Source organism: Brienomyrus brachyistius, unplaced genomic scaffold (assembly GCF_023856365.1).
Source record: "Brienomyrus brachyistius isolate T26 unplaced genomic scaffold, BBRACH_0.4 scaffold59, whole genome shotgun sequence".
NCBI lineage: Eukaryota > Metazoa > Chordata > Actinopteri > Osteoglossiformes > Mormyridae > Brienomyrus > Brienomyrus brachyistius.
Genome location: NW_026042334.1, coordinates 163,548 through 180,210, shown reverse-complemented (window position 1 = coordinate 180,210; position 16,663 = coordinate 163,548). Strand labels below are relative to the sequence as shown.

The 16,663-nt window shown below is 47.9% G+C and overlaps 1 protein-coding gene across 4 annotated transcripts in view; it reads right to left on the bottom strand.

Annotated features, from left to right (window-relative positions):
- The window catches only part of kirrel3b (kirre like nephrin family adhesion molecule 3b), a 146,631-nt gene extending 130,276 nt beyond the window's left edge, over positions 1-16,355 (bottom strand). For all 4 annotated transcript variants that reach the window (XM_049001574.1, XM_049001576.1, XM_049001577.1 and 1 more), the window contains exon 1: positions 15,995-16,355. In XM_049001574.1, coding sequence (XP_048857531.1) covers positions 15,995-16,037 — 43 coding nt within the window. In that variant the 5' untranslated portion in view covers positions 16,038-16,355. The remainder of the gene's footprint in view (positions 1-15,994) is intronic.
- Positions 16,356-16,663: the final 308 nt, after the last annotated feature.

Sequence of the window (16,663 nt, the reverse complement as noted above, 5' to 3'; positions counted from 1 at the left end):
TCTCCTGTCCGTCAGGCAGCGTGGTTTTCTGACTCAGATGGGGGGGTTATTAACATCCGGCTGAGGACTGGGAAGTCAAATATTGAAAACTACAGCCGTCAGATTCATCTCGGGTTACAGTCTTACCAAAGCTTTTTTGACGAGTCACATTAATTGCTCACTCATTGTCAGTTTGTCTTTAACTATCAGAGCTGAAGCCATCCAACAACTGCTAATTATGAGATTATTTAACATGTATCTGAAGGGGTATAACTCCTTCAGCGATTGTTAAGTATCGTACCTGACATCTCACCTGCTAATCCAGTTCTCTTGCATCATATTTACATTTATTTACTTGGTAGAATCTTTTATCTGACGCGACATACAAGTGAGACACGTAATGCATAATAAGGATGTAGCTGTCGTGGACCCTATTTGGGTGTGTGTGCTAAACAGGGTTTCCAGTGATTAACCAGAGACAAACATATTTTAGTTATGGGAACAAGACTTATAAATACATTTCTAAAATCTCCAAGTCAGAAATGCTATAAATTTCTCATTATGTGGGCAGGCTCAGATGTAACAAACAATCAATCAACAGAATCATATTTCATACTTTTAAGATTAGTGAAACGGGTCTGCTTTGGCAGTTTGCAGAACACTGAATGTAAATTCACGCACATTGGCATGATTTTCCCTCAGCTCGGCGGTGATCGCCGACCTACAGGTCCCCGGTTACCACATGATCTCCGGCACTGTGGGCACACTGCCCTGAACGGAAAGAGGAGCAGTTTCAGAACCTCTACCCGCTGGCCTTTTGACCCATGGTGTGGGCATGTCCGTGTGACGTGTGGCAGATCACAGCATTTTGGGCAGTGGCCCAGGACAGTTGCAATCTCTCGGGAGAATACTGCTCACATACCTTTGAGCGTGGTACTTCACATGCACATCCCAGTAAAACATCCCAGTTGTAAAGACGGATGGAATTTTACATCACTTTGGATAAAAGGTTTGGTACGGCAGTAAAATTGTTTATTCTTTCCTCAAAGTACTTTCTGGGAAGCGCATCTCCCCCCCATTCACCTACCCCAATGCATCTACTAGCATGACCCAGGTTCGGTGAAGCAACCCACCTGCTTCCTCAAGAGCCATAAAACAAAAAAAAATTAATAAAACAAAAACAAAAACAGAGAAATCGATTAAACGGCAGCCCCTAAAATACCCGGTGGCCCCGCGATTTGGCCAGAGATGGATCTTTCAGCCGCGGTGGCTGCCTTCATCGTGTGCTTTCATCATATTCCTGCTGAGGCCGTTCTGTCCCAGCTGATGAAAATGGAGGGAAAGCCGTTTGTTTGGGGAAAGGGTTGGGGGTGGGGGGGTGCTCTTTGAGCTGGGACGGTGCGTCAGATCAAAGGTGTACACCTTCTCACAGCATGTGCCTGGCTAATGGGACCCCCGCGCTTTCAAATGAGGCTGGGATATTGCTCGGCGCTAGCAAAGGAGGCCATGGAAAAGGCTTTCGATTCGCCTTTAATTTGACGTCTCTTTGAAAGAGACGCTCTCGCAGGGTGCTTTGTCTGACACTTAAGAACCCACATAAAGACTAGAGATACATTTGTTACCAATGAAACAGAACACGTCTGATAAAATACAGTGAGCATCATTAATCCATTTTTTTTTTCGGAGGGAGGGGTTATAGCTATTCATACAAGGATGAAATGAATACCAGCTTTACATTCACTGGGGAGTTATTCTATAGTTTTTTTCTCTTTTTTCAAAATTATTTTTGAATGGGTCCCTACCTAGGGTAATTACCCCAAAGTGCTTAATCGGTATTAATTGGGTGTGAAATTATGGGGTTTCACCACTGGGGCAGAGTAATCTTAACTGGGTCCTCTTTCTGATCTCCGGGCTGCATTGCAGGCCTCCAAGATGTCTCATTTACCAAGGTTGTAGCTGTGGATTATTATTTTTCCCTCGCTGATGGCCCACTTTATGCTGGAGAAGTTTTAATTTGATACATTAAATGAACTGAAAGAGACTTTTAATCCTAGGTCCTTCTCCAACTGTGCTGAGGATTATGGGATAGGGTCACGGCACAGGGGGTTACCAAGGTGAGCACCCCTTGTATTTTTCTTCTTGTGAATTTTTCATGTGCCCTCCCTTTTGCCAACTCAAAGCTCCATCTTCCTGGTAATGATACCCCCCCCCCCGCACACTCCACCCCGCACGCACCCGCTAACAGCCGAGGAAGGGAGGTGAGGGTGTCTTGCGGGCCAGACAGCCCCTTGAGAACAGGAGGCAGGAGAACGCTTCCCGAAAAGACAGCGAGGAGCCTGCGAGTCGTGCCTTTCAATTATTTCCGACGACCCGCGGAGTGTCACCGGGTAGCTTCCCATCAGGAGTGCCGATGAAAGAGCCGGCTGGCAGCGCCGGTCATCAGAGTGATCGCGTCAACGCCACCCCTATCCGGGTGTCTTCCGTCAGCTCGCCGTTTCCGGGAATGATAGCTTAGCGACGGGGCGTAATGACTCGGAAAGCGGGACACCTCGCCGGGTGTCGCTGCGTTGCCATGGCGTCATGAGAAATGCCATGGATGGTACGAGGCGTTATTTACCGGAGCTCGTGCCGCACGGATTTTACCGCAGGCTGGCGTTTTCAAACCCACCCCCACTAGGATTGATGGCATGCCTGTCCATGGCCGTGTTTCCCAATCTTAGATAGATAGATAGATAGATAGATAGATAGATAGATAGATATCTGTAGACGATGGCCCTTCATATACGGCACTGTATGGTTAGCTGCCTCCCTCCAGCAACGGGGCTGCAGTGGGTAGTTTTGTCCATTCAAATGGCTCGACTTTCCAGTTCACTACCTGAAGGGGAAGTTCACTGCTCGACCCCATGCATCATCCTGAATAGGTAGTGGCTCCCGTCACATGGATGCCTTTCCATCACCCCATTATGATATTTTACTTTTTATGCACCCCCAGTAATCTGACACATTCTGTGTGCCACAGGAAGGTACCATTTTCCTGTACGCCCCCCCCATGAGTCAGTAGTCTGAATGACAAACTCATCCTGGCACCTTTGCACCGTGGACCTGCCATGGTCTCTGCGCGCCCCCTGGGTTCCTTCCACTCGCTGCTTACCTCTCCTCCTCCACCCTCACACACCTCTTTCCACACCTCTCCTGATGTCCCTCATAGTCACCCTGGTTCCCCCTTAGTGAACATTGACCTCCTACACAATTGCTACAAACTCTCTTTGGTGGCGCCTGATCACCTGACCACAAGTGAGCTCGCTGCGAACAAAACGAAATGAACAGAATTCCGGCTCGTTCCTCATCACCACGGACATGTGATCGAAAACACTATTGCGTTGCTCCTTTTCCTTGACCCGTGTAACTCCATTTTCGCCTTTAAGCTTGCACTTGTCTATGTCTATCTCGTACTCTGTGTGTGACGCATAACTTCACCGTAAAATGTTAGAAACACACACCGACGCAATGTTGGTGAGATGAAAGCGGCGCTGAACTTCGAGTACAGAAGACAGCAGAATTACGGGAATTGATGGTCCGATGCTCAGAACACCATATAACAAACAAAGCAGATTCTAAGGATCTCCGAGTGAAATAATCCCGGTGCCTGAGATTGGGGAACACTTTCGATCTCGCTTTAATTCAGGCCTGTAATTATATTGTGTCAATTAGGCAAAATCAATGCAGATGACCAAGCGATAAATGTTCTGAGTACATTAGCATTTATAAGGGCTGGGATCTGGCCTCGTTTGCAAACACCGATCATCGCCGGGTGTTTGAAAACCTGACGGAGGTTAAAAACTCATCATTATACATTAGAGGATACACACAGCAGCTCTGACAGGCGACCCCTAAGAGACAGACAGCTCCCCCACCTCCCTGCACCCTATGTATCTCTCAGCTCCCTTCACATCATTTCGAATGTACTGCCCTTTCTGCCCTCGGGGTCCGTGTTGTGCCCCAATTCCTCAGTCCCCCCGTCCCCCGTCCCCCGTCCCCCGTCCCCTGACGTGGGAGGTTATCACACTGATTGCACCTGACAAACTCCCTCCCTAGACGGCCTGCTCCTCTTCACCTCCCATCTCCCGGCACCCTCTTCCACGTCTCTAAGCATCCTAATGACATATCCTGGCAGGCTTTCTCCAGACAAGCTGTATTAGTAGAGCGTGGCTTCTGTAGGGGAAGGGGGTGTATGGTGCTGGCGGTGGTGGGGGGTAAACGCAGGAGGTGGTCGGGCGGGTGGAGGGAGGCTTGGGTGGTGGAATATTGCACAGCATTTTGCCTGCTTTCCTCCCTCACTTTCATTATAAATAATAATGAAAATGAAAACATATTTTCCCTTTTCAAAGTGGTAATTTGCCTCTGTAATAACACCGTCTCTGCCAGCGTCGCTCTCGCTCTCCACACCCGTCCTTCGGTGATAATAATTTGCACTTTATTTCCATTAGGCTGTTTGTTCACAGCAGTCCACCGCCTTCATTTATTAGGGCCGTCTTTCCTAATGATGCAGTGCAGTCCGCCTGACAAAGCACCTTGCTCATCCCCAGCATGGTTGGCAACTTGCTCTACTTTCGGGGCAGGGGGGATGTGCGGAGCCAGGCTGGGGACCCCCACAGGCATGGGGGGGAGGGGGGTTTCTGGCTTGGTGTAGGCACTCATCTACAAGCCACCCCCTCCCTCCCTTGAGTGCTCATCCTAGCACCAGCCCCCCCAAATCCCCTTGGGATTGCAGGTTGAAATCTGGTTCACGTCTCCAGCAGAGGCTGCCCCAGCTCCAGCTCCATCATTAATTTTGAGATGACAAATTCCACGGCGACGACTGAAGATGATGACTCCCTCCTCCTTCTGCAGTGCTTCCAGGGCCGGGAGGCAAGCAGAGGGCCACGAGGGGGGAGTTGAGGACCGCTACGTATCTCCCTTTCCACTCAGGGATTCTGATCCAAACGCATGTCGTCGCCATGCCGCTTGAGCAAGGCCAACAAAATCACACATAGGGCACCATTTCTCCCGAAGCCTCATGCAAGGAAAAACCAACGACATTAATGCAGCAGAAGCCTGATCAAATTGATGCGAAGGTCCCTCACTCGCTGGCTTACTTTTCGTAGGTCTAAGCCAGGGATGTGAAATCCTATCCAGAAAGAGTCACTGTGCATGTGGATTTCCAATGTAACTCCCTAATTAGAGGACTAATTGGCTGAGTCCTCACACCTGGCTTTGAACAGCTAACCTAAAGGTTATCCCAAAAACCCGCATATACACCGGCCTTTTGCGGATATGGTTGCCGACCCCTGGTTTAAGCTGTTTGCCCACACTAGCCCCAAACTGGAACGGAACAAAATGAAATAGGTTCCGATTCATCGTCCCTTCTCATTATGTCCACAAATGTGATAGGTAGAGCTTGTGGGTGGGCTGTCTTCTTTGTGGGCGGGATGGCCTGTCATCGGGGTTGCTAATTGGCCTGAACTTCGATTGACACACGGATTTCCCATCTCCACTCCCGAGAGAAGGGGGCTGTCTGGGATATACGGATTCTCGAACGAATGGCAATCTCCCACATTTTTTTTTTTGCCCCTGCTGGTGCCATCACTCTATGTGACGTCGCCGGCCTTGACCTGCAGTTTCATCATGAAAGGATTTTTCTCGTATTGTTTTGGCATCTGCAGAAACGGCAAACTGAGAGATGCACATTTTTGGTTCTGTTTTGTTGGACTTTTCCTTCAGGTGCTCCACCTGATGTTCTGTGTGCTTACGTTGTATGGCACAACCTGTCCAATCCATCTCCTGGTCTAACCAGCAGGGGTCACTGCTGGTCCTTCAGATCCCTTCTGATTCTTCCTGGGTGTGTCTCTTTTGTTCCCCAGTCTCATGGCACTAACCATCTACACCTGCATTGTGACAACCCTTCATTAGTCCCATAAGTAAATGGGCTTCTTAGTCCTGCGTACCGTACTCCGATGACTGAAATCATTTCCCTTACTGTCCTTGTGGTCCGATTTATATCCCGGTTCCTATTTTGGCCCCAAGTAAAAACCCCTTTTGTTGCCATCTGCCAAACGCCTGCCCTCGAGTCCGTCTCGCACGTCATGACAATGCAACAAGTAAATAGATACACACATGACGATGTTAATTTCACTGTATCCCATTTCTCTCTGTGATACTGATTATCAAATCGAGTTAATCCAACAATAACAATAGAGTCTTTCAGCAAGAATGATAGCAGCATCAGTATTCAGCTAATATTAAAACAGGGCTCTACAAACAGGACATAGATTATTTCCTGACAAAAGACTCATCATTGACTCTGTAGCACTTCTGTCCATCTGGAAGAGAGTCTCTGGACAGCAGGGGATCCAGATTTTACGAGGTAGGTGACCACCTTCTCGAATGGCATCAAATAAATAGTGTATATAACAAGAGGCTTTGTAGATGTGTCTCTGCAAAATGATTTTAATTAAGTGCGGTAAATAATTCTCATAGTCTGTGCACAAGGTCTTTTTGAGGTGGAGTGCACATTTGGTGGGCGGGGGGGCCGGGGATGGCGGGGAGGGGGGGTGAATTTGGGGTCATACCTGCCAGGTTTCACCTCCTCAAAAGGTCCTTTGCTGTATTTCCCATCTCCCATGCTGCTGATATCACATGACACACTGGCTTAATTGCCGGAATTCCATGAAATGCAAATTCATCAGAAATATGGCCGCTGCCTGCAGGGTCAAGTAGCTGAGAACTGCTGTTCTTGGTGGGACTTTATGTGTTTGTAATGTATGAAATGAAGCGAGTGGTGTAATTTGGCAGGGTGTGGGGTTATGACATGCTCATCGTGCGTAAACGCAATTAGCAGAATCGCATAAGATGGCAACAAAGCATTTTCATGCTTGTAATCTGTGAGAAATTTCAAGAAAAGGCAATAGCTTTATCACCACAACCTTCACAATTGCTTATTTTGCAAAAATGCTTACATTAAAAAGGGCTAAATTTAGCATATAGTATTAGCCAAACAAACAGTCATTTGTATTGGTTTAACTAAGCATTGTTCAGCTAGACTAAAATCAGGGCTTTGGGGCTGGTACCCATCATCAAATCCACAAACAAGCTTGCTCATGCATGTAGAGAAGCGCTACGGTCGGAGCAGTTTCTAGGTTTACAGGAATCACGTTTGTTCCAAAACGGTGTCCGTGGAATCAGCGGATGAACATGTCAACTGACAAGGCATGACCCACAATCAAACTAACGAGTGAAAATCAAAATAACTGTCTGTATGTTACTGCAAACTGCCTCTTCTAGATTTTATGCTTAGCTGTGTGCATGTCTTGATGACATCCTCTGTGGTTCCTTTGTCAGAGGACAAGGTCCTCTTTATAAGATTTCTCTAATCCAGTTTTGGGTTGTCACAGTGTTTCTCAACCCAGTTCTCTGGGACCTCCAGAGAGGATATATGTTTTTGCTCCCTTCCAGCAGCAACTGTACCGGGTACTTGGTGTTCTTCATCGTTTGGTTCAAGAGTGGTGGGAGCAAAAACTATAGACTGTCTGGGGGTCCCCAAGGACTGGAATGAGGAACACTGATTTATCAGCCCCCTCTACCCACCTCTCCATCCCTTGGGTTTTCCATCTTGTAAAATGATACGACTCACCTCCCCTCCACCCCCAAACTCTGCCCACATCATGACACTATATCCAGTGCAATCAGGACCACAACGATGACCGAGCAGGCTGGCTGACCGAAAGCAGTTTCACCGGTACTAGGCCATTCAAGTTGGCTTCTTTAGGCTGGAGCCTTCCACTTCAGTCTTGGTCAGTGGCCAATTGAGAGTGGTGACTCCGATGCGGCTTTGTGATTTGCACTAATGTCCCCCTGGGATTGAGTGATGACCGCTGTCAATTCGCTCGGGAAGTGGGCCAGATGGGAATGCCTGCCAGATTATTTGAAAGGGTAGCAAATCATTTAACCAGCCTATCGTCCATTAGCATTTTTCAACAGCGACACCGGCAAGAAAAAAAGTAGACCAACCGCAATATAAAACGATGCTTGCGCTTCAGTTTAAAAAATAAATTAATTTAAGTAATAGTGACAGGACCTCACTGCCTTCAGATCGTTTCACGGAAGCATCGGGGCTGATTAATTGTAGCTTTATTTCTGTTTGGTTTTTTTTGTTTATTTCTACAGATTGATGTGGAAGATCCCTGACATTCCATGGCAATGAAGTGCAGGACGGCAGAGGCCGGCCAGCAAGGAGAAAGTGGGCCAATGAGAGGCAGGAAGGGGAAAATGAATCTGTTGGATCTCGAGCAGATGCTGTGTATAAATATGGCCAAAGATGCTGAGGCCAGCACCGGAGGGGGGGTGGGGGGGGGGGGTGGCGCTCTTAGGTGGCCTTATTTTCACAGGGTTTCTGAACCCATCCGTTACAATGAGCGACAGCTTGTCTTGGCTGGCTGTAGGTGGATCGGGGCTTTGAGAGGTGCCGGGGCAGAGCTTACACAGACGAAATGGGAGAGCAGCCGGGCAGTCCATCCGACCCGCGTGGGCGGAAGTGTTACCACAGCGCCTCGGAGAGACAAATAAAGCGGTTTGCTCCTCCGGCAGTGTGAAGAGATACAGCAGAGAGATGAAGGGTGGATCTTCATTCAGTGATAGAAGAAACGTTTTCAATGAGGAGTGACAATAGGTTCCAGCTCCTTGCTGTGGGGTGCAAGATGGGGGCGGGACCACAATGAGTTAAGAATGGGTATCTCCTGAGAAAGCATTATTAGTGGGACGCAGAGTTCATAGCAGGCTATCTGTTAATCAGAGGAGAGGCACGGTGGCATGGGGTGATTGAGAGCCTAGAGTAGTGGCTTTAATATGGACCAGAAAGACAAAAACCATAGAAAATGTGTGTCACTTTGACAGAGCTTCTACGCTTGGTGTCAGATTCCCTGCATCTACGTGCCACAATAAACCTGATAATGAGGTTCTTTGATGAGGAGGGTCCTTTGCTGGTTCAGAGAAGACCCCTATTCCATAGGCTTCCCTGTGCCATTTATTCACATGCCCTCTGCTGTCACTGATATCCATGGTTCTCGTTCAGAAAACCAGCGAAAAGTAAAAAAAGTTTGCCCCTTTCAGGAAGCCCCAGTTCAAGCTCGGAGATCTGAGCTTTCCACATCGCTGCTCCATTTCACGCCCGGTGCCCCCCACCCCCCCACCCAGCTCATTGCTGAATAAAACATCTTTCCAGTTTAGAGCAAGGTGCTGCCACAGGCAGTTACTGGGGTGGGGGAGAAACCTGGGACCTGTTCAACAGAGGACCAATGCTAGCTCACCGGAGCAGAATTAACGAGTGTGGATTAGTCAGAGCCGGATTGTAGGTGCGCTGTCTGCTAATGGTGGATTGCCCTCGCTACGAAAGTGCGCCCCCATTGGGTGGGAGAACTACCTGCGTCTTTAGCAAAAGCAATTGCTGCCACTGAAATTCTATTACAGATGCAGGAAGGTGTGTCCATTTATCTGCAGGTGACACGCCGCCTACAAGTGAGGCTCACTGACATAATTGTCATAACATGGCAATACCCACAAAAGCATGGCATATGCATAATATCAGAAACTTTTGAATATGCAGACATGTGCAGTCCTCAGAGCTTCCATTTTGGGGCTTCTAAATAGGTGATGGGAGAGGGAGGGAGAGAGAGAGGGAGGCTCGTCCACATTTGAAAGTTGGCTGTCCCAGAAACTCCCAACAAACTTCCAAGCTGTTCTCGGTTCAGCTACCCAGTCCCTCAGTTGCTTGCAGCTTCACAGCTGAAAAGCAACACCCCCTGCCCAGATCCACTGTGCACTCATCAGATCTCATCAGTGCGCTCGCCAGGTGGAGCCGAGTGCAAAGGCAACCACGCAAATGCAGAAATCGCTACTGCTAATGACTTTTAGGCGATGATGGTGTCGGCTTCCATTGGCCAGTTATGACGGCACAAGCTTTCATTGGTCAACTGATGATGGTGTAGCTTTCATTGGCTGGTGTTGATGGCGCAGGCCTTCAATGGCTGCTGATGATGGCTCGGTGTTTCATTGGGTGGTTATGATGGCACGGGCTTTCATTGGCCAGTGATGATGGTGTGGGCTTGCATTGGTCTTTTACCAAATGTCTCCCGGAAGAGTGCAGTTTAATGAAGGCAAGGCAGGGCACACTGTCACAGATGAACCCTTGCCCTTGTCGTACTCTATGAAACATGCCTGTCACAACCTGCAACGCTGTACGCAGAGCAGATGGTTAGCCGATAGCTCCAGCAGTCTCTGGAAAGCCACCATTCTTTTTTTTATTTTTTCAAAAAATATGCTAATTAACAATAATATTGACCTCTGTAACACTTCCGAGAATAAGGCTTCCATCTTGCTCTGTAAGTGATATTTAGCATCATTAGCGTCTCTCATTAAACGAGCTGTTTCTCCTGAACAACATTGCAAAGTAACCAAACACAACACATTAAAACAACAAAACAGGAACAAAGAATACAAAGAGGAATCTACCTCCTACATCAGGCACACTTTTCATTTTAAGCCATCTGCGAAACACCAGCTCCGAATAAAAGCCCCCATTTCTTCTGTGCAGTGTGCAGGCAGCTAGCTCACTAACTATTAGCATTAAGGCAGCCCCGAACTTGACATTTTATGCTGGTAATCAACCCAGAAGCCCAGGTGTGGAAGTGAAACCGGGGAGCACGGCAATTGCATGTAGTCAAATGTCACTCGGCTTGAAATTAAATAACTTATTTCATTATCGGTTCCATCTGTGGAAGTCTGTGCTTTTTCCCAAGCCTACCCCTCTCTCCCCTCCCACACACATCAAGATGTATTAATAAACTTTGTAGTTTAGGAACAACTATGGATGAGCTCATAATTCTCTAGGACTAGACTCAAAATAAAAGGCTTAAAAGGTAAATCCAGGAGGGGTACAGCCTTTGTCCTTAACCCAGATTTCCTCTGGAAGGTATAAATATTACACAAAAACTAACGTCGTTTATAAATTATGGAAGAGAATGTATAAAAAGTATAGGATAAAGTGCCTTAGGATTGGTGGTATTTGCAGGTTGAGTATCACGTAATGAGAACAGTGGCCATTTTGAAGGATGACTGACAGTGATTACGAGGTCAGAACACAGCGATACACTGACATCTGTCTAAACTACATATTCCCGAGTCCCACTGAAGCCCAGTGAAGAGTCTCAGACTCATAATTCAGATTCTCCACGGGGAGCATGTATGTCTGGGTAGGTGGGGTGGGGGGGGGCGGTTATCATCACTGTTGTCTCATGTGCATTAGGCAGCAATTTAGAGACCATTAATCCTCACCATAATCTGTCAGGCAGAAGCAGCCTGATGCGGTTCCAGCCTTACAACTCAAGCTGGGGGGGGGGGGGGGGGGGGGGAATCCAGCTGTCGCTTAGTTTTGTTTTTGGAGCCTTGCGCCCAACCCATACCACCCCTACCATTCTGTGGTTGTATCCCCCGCCATGAATGCATAGAAAAAGTGAAGCAGGTGGAGGGTAGGTAGCCCTGGGGGGGGGGGGGGGGGCATTGAGCTCAGGCTTCTTTGCTGCTGCTCAGGTGATCCAGCAATCATAGCAACAGCTGGCCGAATTACTTAATATCGCACGCCTGGCTGCCATGTAATCCGGGGTAATTCTTCTTGTTGAGAGTCCTCCAATCTGGATGAAATCCCCCCCCCCCAGGAAAGAAATCCACTGAGGGAAGCTAGTAAGAGGTAGACAGTAAATGAGAGGTTGGGAGATGGGGGTGAGTGGGAGGGGGGGGGGGTGGTCTTTCTAGGGTACTTAAAAGCAGTAATATTAGGGTTCAAGGCTAAGTAGATTTAGCAGTGCCTTCTGTTTTTTTAGAGCAGAGTGATTGCAGTGTGGCACAAAGCACTTTCACTGGCTTACTTAGCACCTAAAAGCGAGCCTCGCGCATACCCAGATCGCGACATGCCGAGACCCCTGTCAGCATTCATCGTTCTTGTCGTTAGATGATGTTAATTGACTCAGCAAACACGTGCCGGCGTACGAAATGATGGGGCAAAGAATAATAGATCATATCACAAGTTAGGAAGCAGAGTAAAGTAACCATTCTAGAAATATCCGAGAAGATGAGCTACAGTGCAATAGAAGGAAGGATATCTGCGGGGGGCTGATGAATTTATGCATTTTTGTATTAGTACAAACAGGCAATCGGTACCATTTTCTGTCTCTCACCACGTAGCCTGAAGACTCGAAACCATCTGTCTTACACATCCATCCGTCTAAGCCAGGGGTGGCTGATCTTATCCGCAAAGGGCCAGTTTGTATGCAAGTTTTTGGGGTGACCTTTAGGTCAGCTGTCCAAACTCAGGCGTGACGACTTTTCAGCCAATCAGTCCTCGAATTAGTAATCTGATTAGGAAGTTGCAGCTAAAACTTGCACACACAGCGACCCTCTGCGGCTAAGATTACCTACCCCTGCTTTAGGAGGTACTTCAGGGAAGGAAAACCAGCTAAGGAGACAAGGGCACCCAAACCAAAGCATTCAAACCAACATGTCTGTTTGTCGGTATGCATCACGGGAGTAAAGAAAAGCAAAACCAAAGCGATGTTATAGGATTATTGTTGCTTTAATTCATTAATGAATAAATCAGGCATTGCATATGTAAATTGTTACAGTTCCATCTGTGTAACTGACAAATACACGGTCCTTTGTCTGATGCCAAGGGTGTAACAAAAGCAGCATATGTTTTAATGGGATGTTTTTTTTTCTGTGATTTGAATATTTCATCATAGTTTTACTCCATGCACAAATCCATATGACTAACCATAGCATTTTGCTGATATTTTGATAATGTGAATGTAGAAATATGTACGGTTAGAGCCCCAGTAGCTAGAATAATGAGTCTTTAGCAATAATCTGGTGGCAAATGACAGAAAAAAAGTTAAATTAACGCTCAGGCAGTAAAACAACCCACTTTGTGGTATTTCGGGACGGTTCAGCTCGGTGGGAGGTTGGTGACTGAGCACTTCGGGGACTAGAGCTGACTGAGAGTGAGGGAGCAAGAGGGAAAGGTGGAGGTTAGAAGCAGAGAGGGGGAGAGAGAGAGAGAGAGAGAGAGAGAGAAGCAGCCGCTGATGTGCTATACTGGCCCTCGTGAGTTATGAGCGCAACATGCATGGCAAAGGGCTGACCAGGTGTCAAGGAAAAATTCCTTGTTAATTTTCCACCACGTTCCACTCATTACAGCTATGATCCTCATAATGCGTTGGAACTTTTCACAGTCCAAAGGTAATACGCGTCAATCGAAAATACCCATACTTGAATCTTAGATGCACTGTGTTAGGTATCTGAATACTATTCTGTTACTCTAAGGCATTTGAGCCAGTCAGCAACCACAAAGAGAAGCCTTTTACCTGGCCTGCATAACGCTGTTACGGCTCACTGCACAGTAAGGTCAGGCAACCCCACCCCTGTGACCTATGCCTCAGCCAATCGGACGCCGGGGGTGCCCAGAGCCCTGGACTGTTGTTGCCCTACATACTACACATGGCCGGTCCGGCGCGTCTGACGAGACACAGAAAAGCCTCTCCGAGAGGTGACGTGTGCTGAGCTGCCTTTGTCCGAAGGGTTGGGAAGCAGAGCAGACGTCTCCGCCATGCTTCCTATTTGTTTTCCCGTCGCCATTTCCTGCCGCCTGTGTCGACACGAGCGATGACATAAACACAGAGATAATTTGTAAAACAAGAATTAGCTATGGGGGAACGCACCCCAGGGACCGGTAAAACGTAGCAGGAGCTGCTGTTAGCGCATGCTGCCTGCCACTGCTTATATTATCTTATATTATGCTACTAACTGAATAAATTTAATTTTACAGCAAGCTGGATTTTGCCCTCAATACAGGGGGACATCTATTGTGTCTAAGTGGCTCTCCCTGACGTGACAGCGTCGACGGAGCAGGGAGTGTGTTTATTCACACTAGGATGACAGTTGCATAGCCCCGGATGCAAACCTTTCGAGGCACGCTGTGGCGGTGGGCACGCGCGAGCGCTTCCGCGGCATGCGGCCGCAAAGTCTCACGGCGGGCAGAAACATGTCATTAGCGGGAGCGTTTATTCGAAAACACGTACGGCGTAATGACAAGGGGAGACTCCTTTATCGGAACGTACTGGAACACTGCTAGTGTCTGTCATGACACTGTAGCCAGCAAAGCAATGTGAACAGGTTTGTCAAAGTGACACAGGAGACAGGAACTGCCTAAGTTTACCAACAGCCACGTATCTATATGCATATATCTAATCTTATAATTAAGTTTCATTTCCTTAAGGTATATTTATTTTGATTTCTCTGAGAATTTTTACATTTCATTGTCTGTCTAGTATTGTAAGAAATCCTGTTTTCAAAGATTACGATAAAGTTTTCCTTTATTAATAATATCCCTTGCCGGATTCTTATGTACCTACAACATTGTTCCATGAACCTTTAGGGGCTGTATAAAACTGACCATCTAAATGATGGAAGCATATGGGGAAAGGGAGCAGATTTGGTCCATGGTCCTCAACCCTTGATCTGAAGCAATAAGTTCTCTACGAAGAATGAAGTTGTCTTTCGGGAGCAATTGGGAACAAAATCATATGACCAATTTAAGTGAACAAAAGAACTAGCCCACAACATACAGGACACGCGCACACAGCTATAAAAACAGATAATAAAGCAGAGAACATCTCAAGACTTGACCTACTGCTCCTGGAACTGCTGTTGAGAGCAGTATTAAAAGCTTTATTACCACAGAGGTGCTCTGCGCGTGTTCATGTCGGTTTGCTTTTGGGTGCACTCAGATTAGCGGGGCTGCCAACTCAGACGGAGAAACCGAGGGATTAAATGAGGAATACGCAGACCATTATGGATGCAATCGGATTGTGGGGCTTCCTTGATCACGACATTCTGTGAATAAACGGGGTAGGGGTAGCGTGCGACATGTGCTATAGAAGAAAAGACAAGAGCCTGTAAAGACACGCACTCGGATGGGGGGGGGGGTGAAACATTTTCAATTTCACAGCACTCAAAAGTGTCAGGCCCTGTGACAGAGACGTAAAAGACTCGATTTTCACCCTTCGCCTCGGATGTAACGGCGGGGATTAAGATTCACGGAGAGGCACACGTGCACGCGGGCACAAACACGCAGGCTCTGCCAAAACAACACGGCAAATGGCGAAAAACCGGCGTCAGGAAAAGCACAGACATTTTTACGGGTCGAGAGAAAAGACCGGCACCTCGTCTTTCTTTGCCGCACCGTAGATGGACGGCGTCAAGGATAAAGTTCTGTTACTTTTCAGACCGTGCTTCGGCAGTTTGATCATTTTCTAAAGACAACCACCTGGTGGTCAAAAAGGGGAAAGCCCCCTCTCATCTTTCTGTCTGAAGGGAATATACCTGAAACATTTGTGCAAAAAAATGGCAAGTAATTCGTCAGGACTGATCCTGCCTGCGACAGTGTTTTTTTTTTTTTTTTCCCGAGACGCGAAACATGCTTAAGTGGCCATCGCTCGGAGAATCACCATCCGCTGAGTCGCTTAAGAAGACTCGCTACTCACCAAACAAAGTGTCTGTATCACTGGGTACAGACGCCAGCCGCCTGGCAGACATGTGGATGCACGGCGAAAATAACGCTTATAACAGCAAACGTGGGAATTAATGCTACTCATCAAAATCCATTTTCACAAATCCACCACAGCTCTGTTTACATCCATATACCCCCCCCCCCCCCACCCCCCAAAGGCAAGTGATATCTGACACTCTGCTTCCAGTTTGCGCTTTATCAGAGCTCTGAGCTGAACTCGGCATGCAAGCGTCTGTGGCAGACGGCAAACAATCGACAAAACTTGCTGTTAAGATTCTTACCCTCTGTCTGATATGCACACATGACACAAATACACAAAAGAGTGCCTCTTGGATACTCCCCCCCCCACCAACCCTGTTCACTTACCATGTCCCACAAAGCAGATGAACAAAAAGAGCCAAGGGGCCATGGCCCGGAGGGAGTCTTCTCTTTGCGAGGGGGTGGGATTGCCTCTCGAAGTCTGCCTGTTTTTAAATGACAGTTCTGGACTAGCTGATGCCTCCTTGGTAGTACAGCCACTGCTGGTTCCCTCTCCTCGCTCCTCTCTTACTTTTTTCCTTCTCCCGCAGTCTAAAGCACTTTTTTGTCCCTCTCAGTTACCGGGCCGATCTCTCCTCTTGACTCCTCCTGTTGATGCACGCTCCCTCCGTCTCTCTCTGTCTGTATGCGTGCCTCAGCACTGCTCCATTCTCAATATCGGAGCATTGGCCATCCCCTCGCGCTCTCCCCTCCTTCTCTCTCCTCCTCCTCTCTCTCTCTTCCTCGCTCACTGGTTCCCTCCACCAGAGTTGGGGGGGGGGGGGGGCAGCCTTCGCTCTCCAGCTCCTCCCTAATCCCACTACCGCCCCCGGTCTGCTGCTACCAGCCTTTCGGAGCTTCAGACGCTGTGCCTGAGCTCAGAGACGAGAGGCGGGAGGCTGTGCTCGGGGAAGGGTGATCTGCGATGCCGAAGATGCCCGAGCTTCGTTTTGATCGGACGGGGGGCACAGCGGGCTCTACAGACAGGCGCTGCAGACCTCCAGGGCAAAAGCCAGA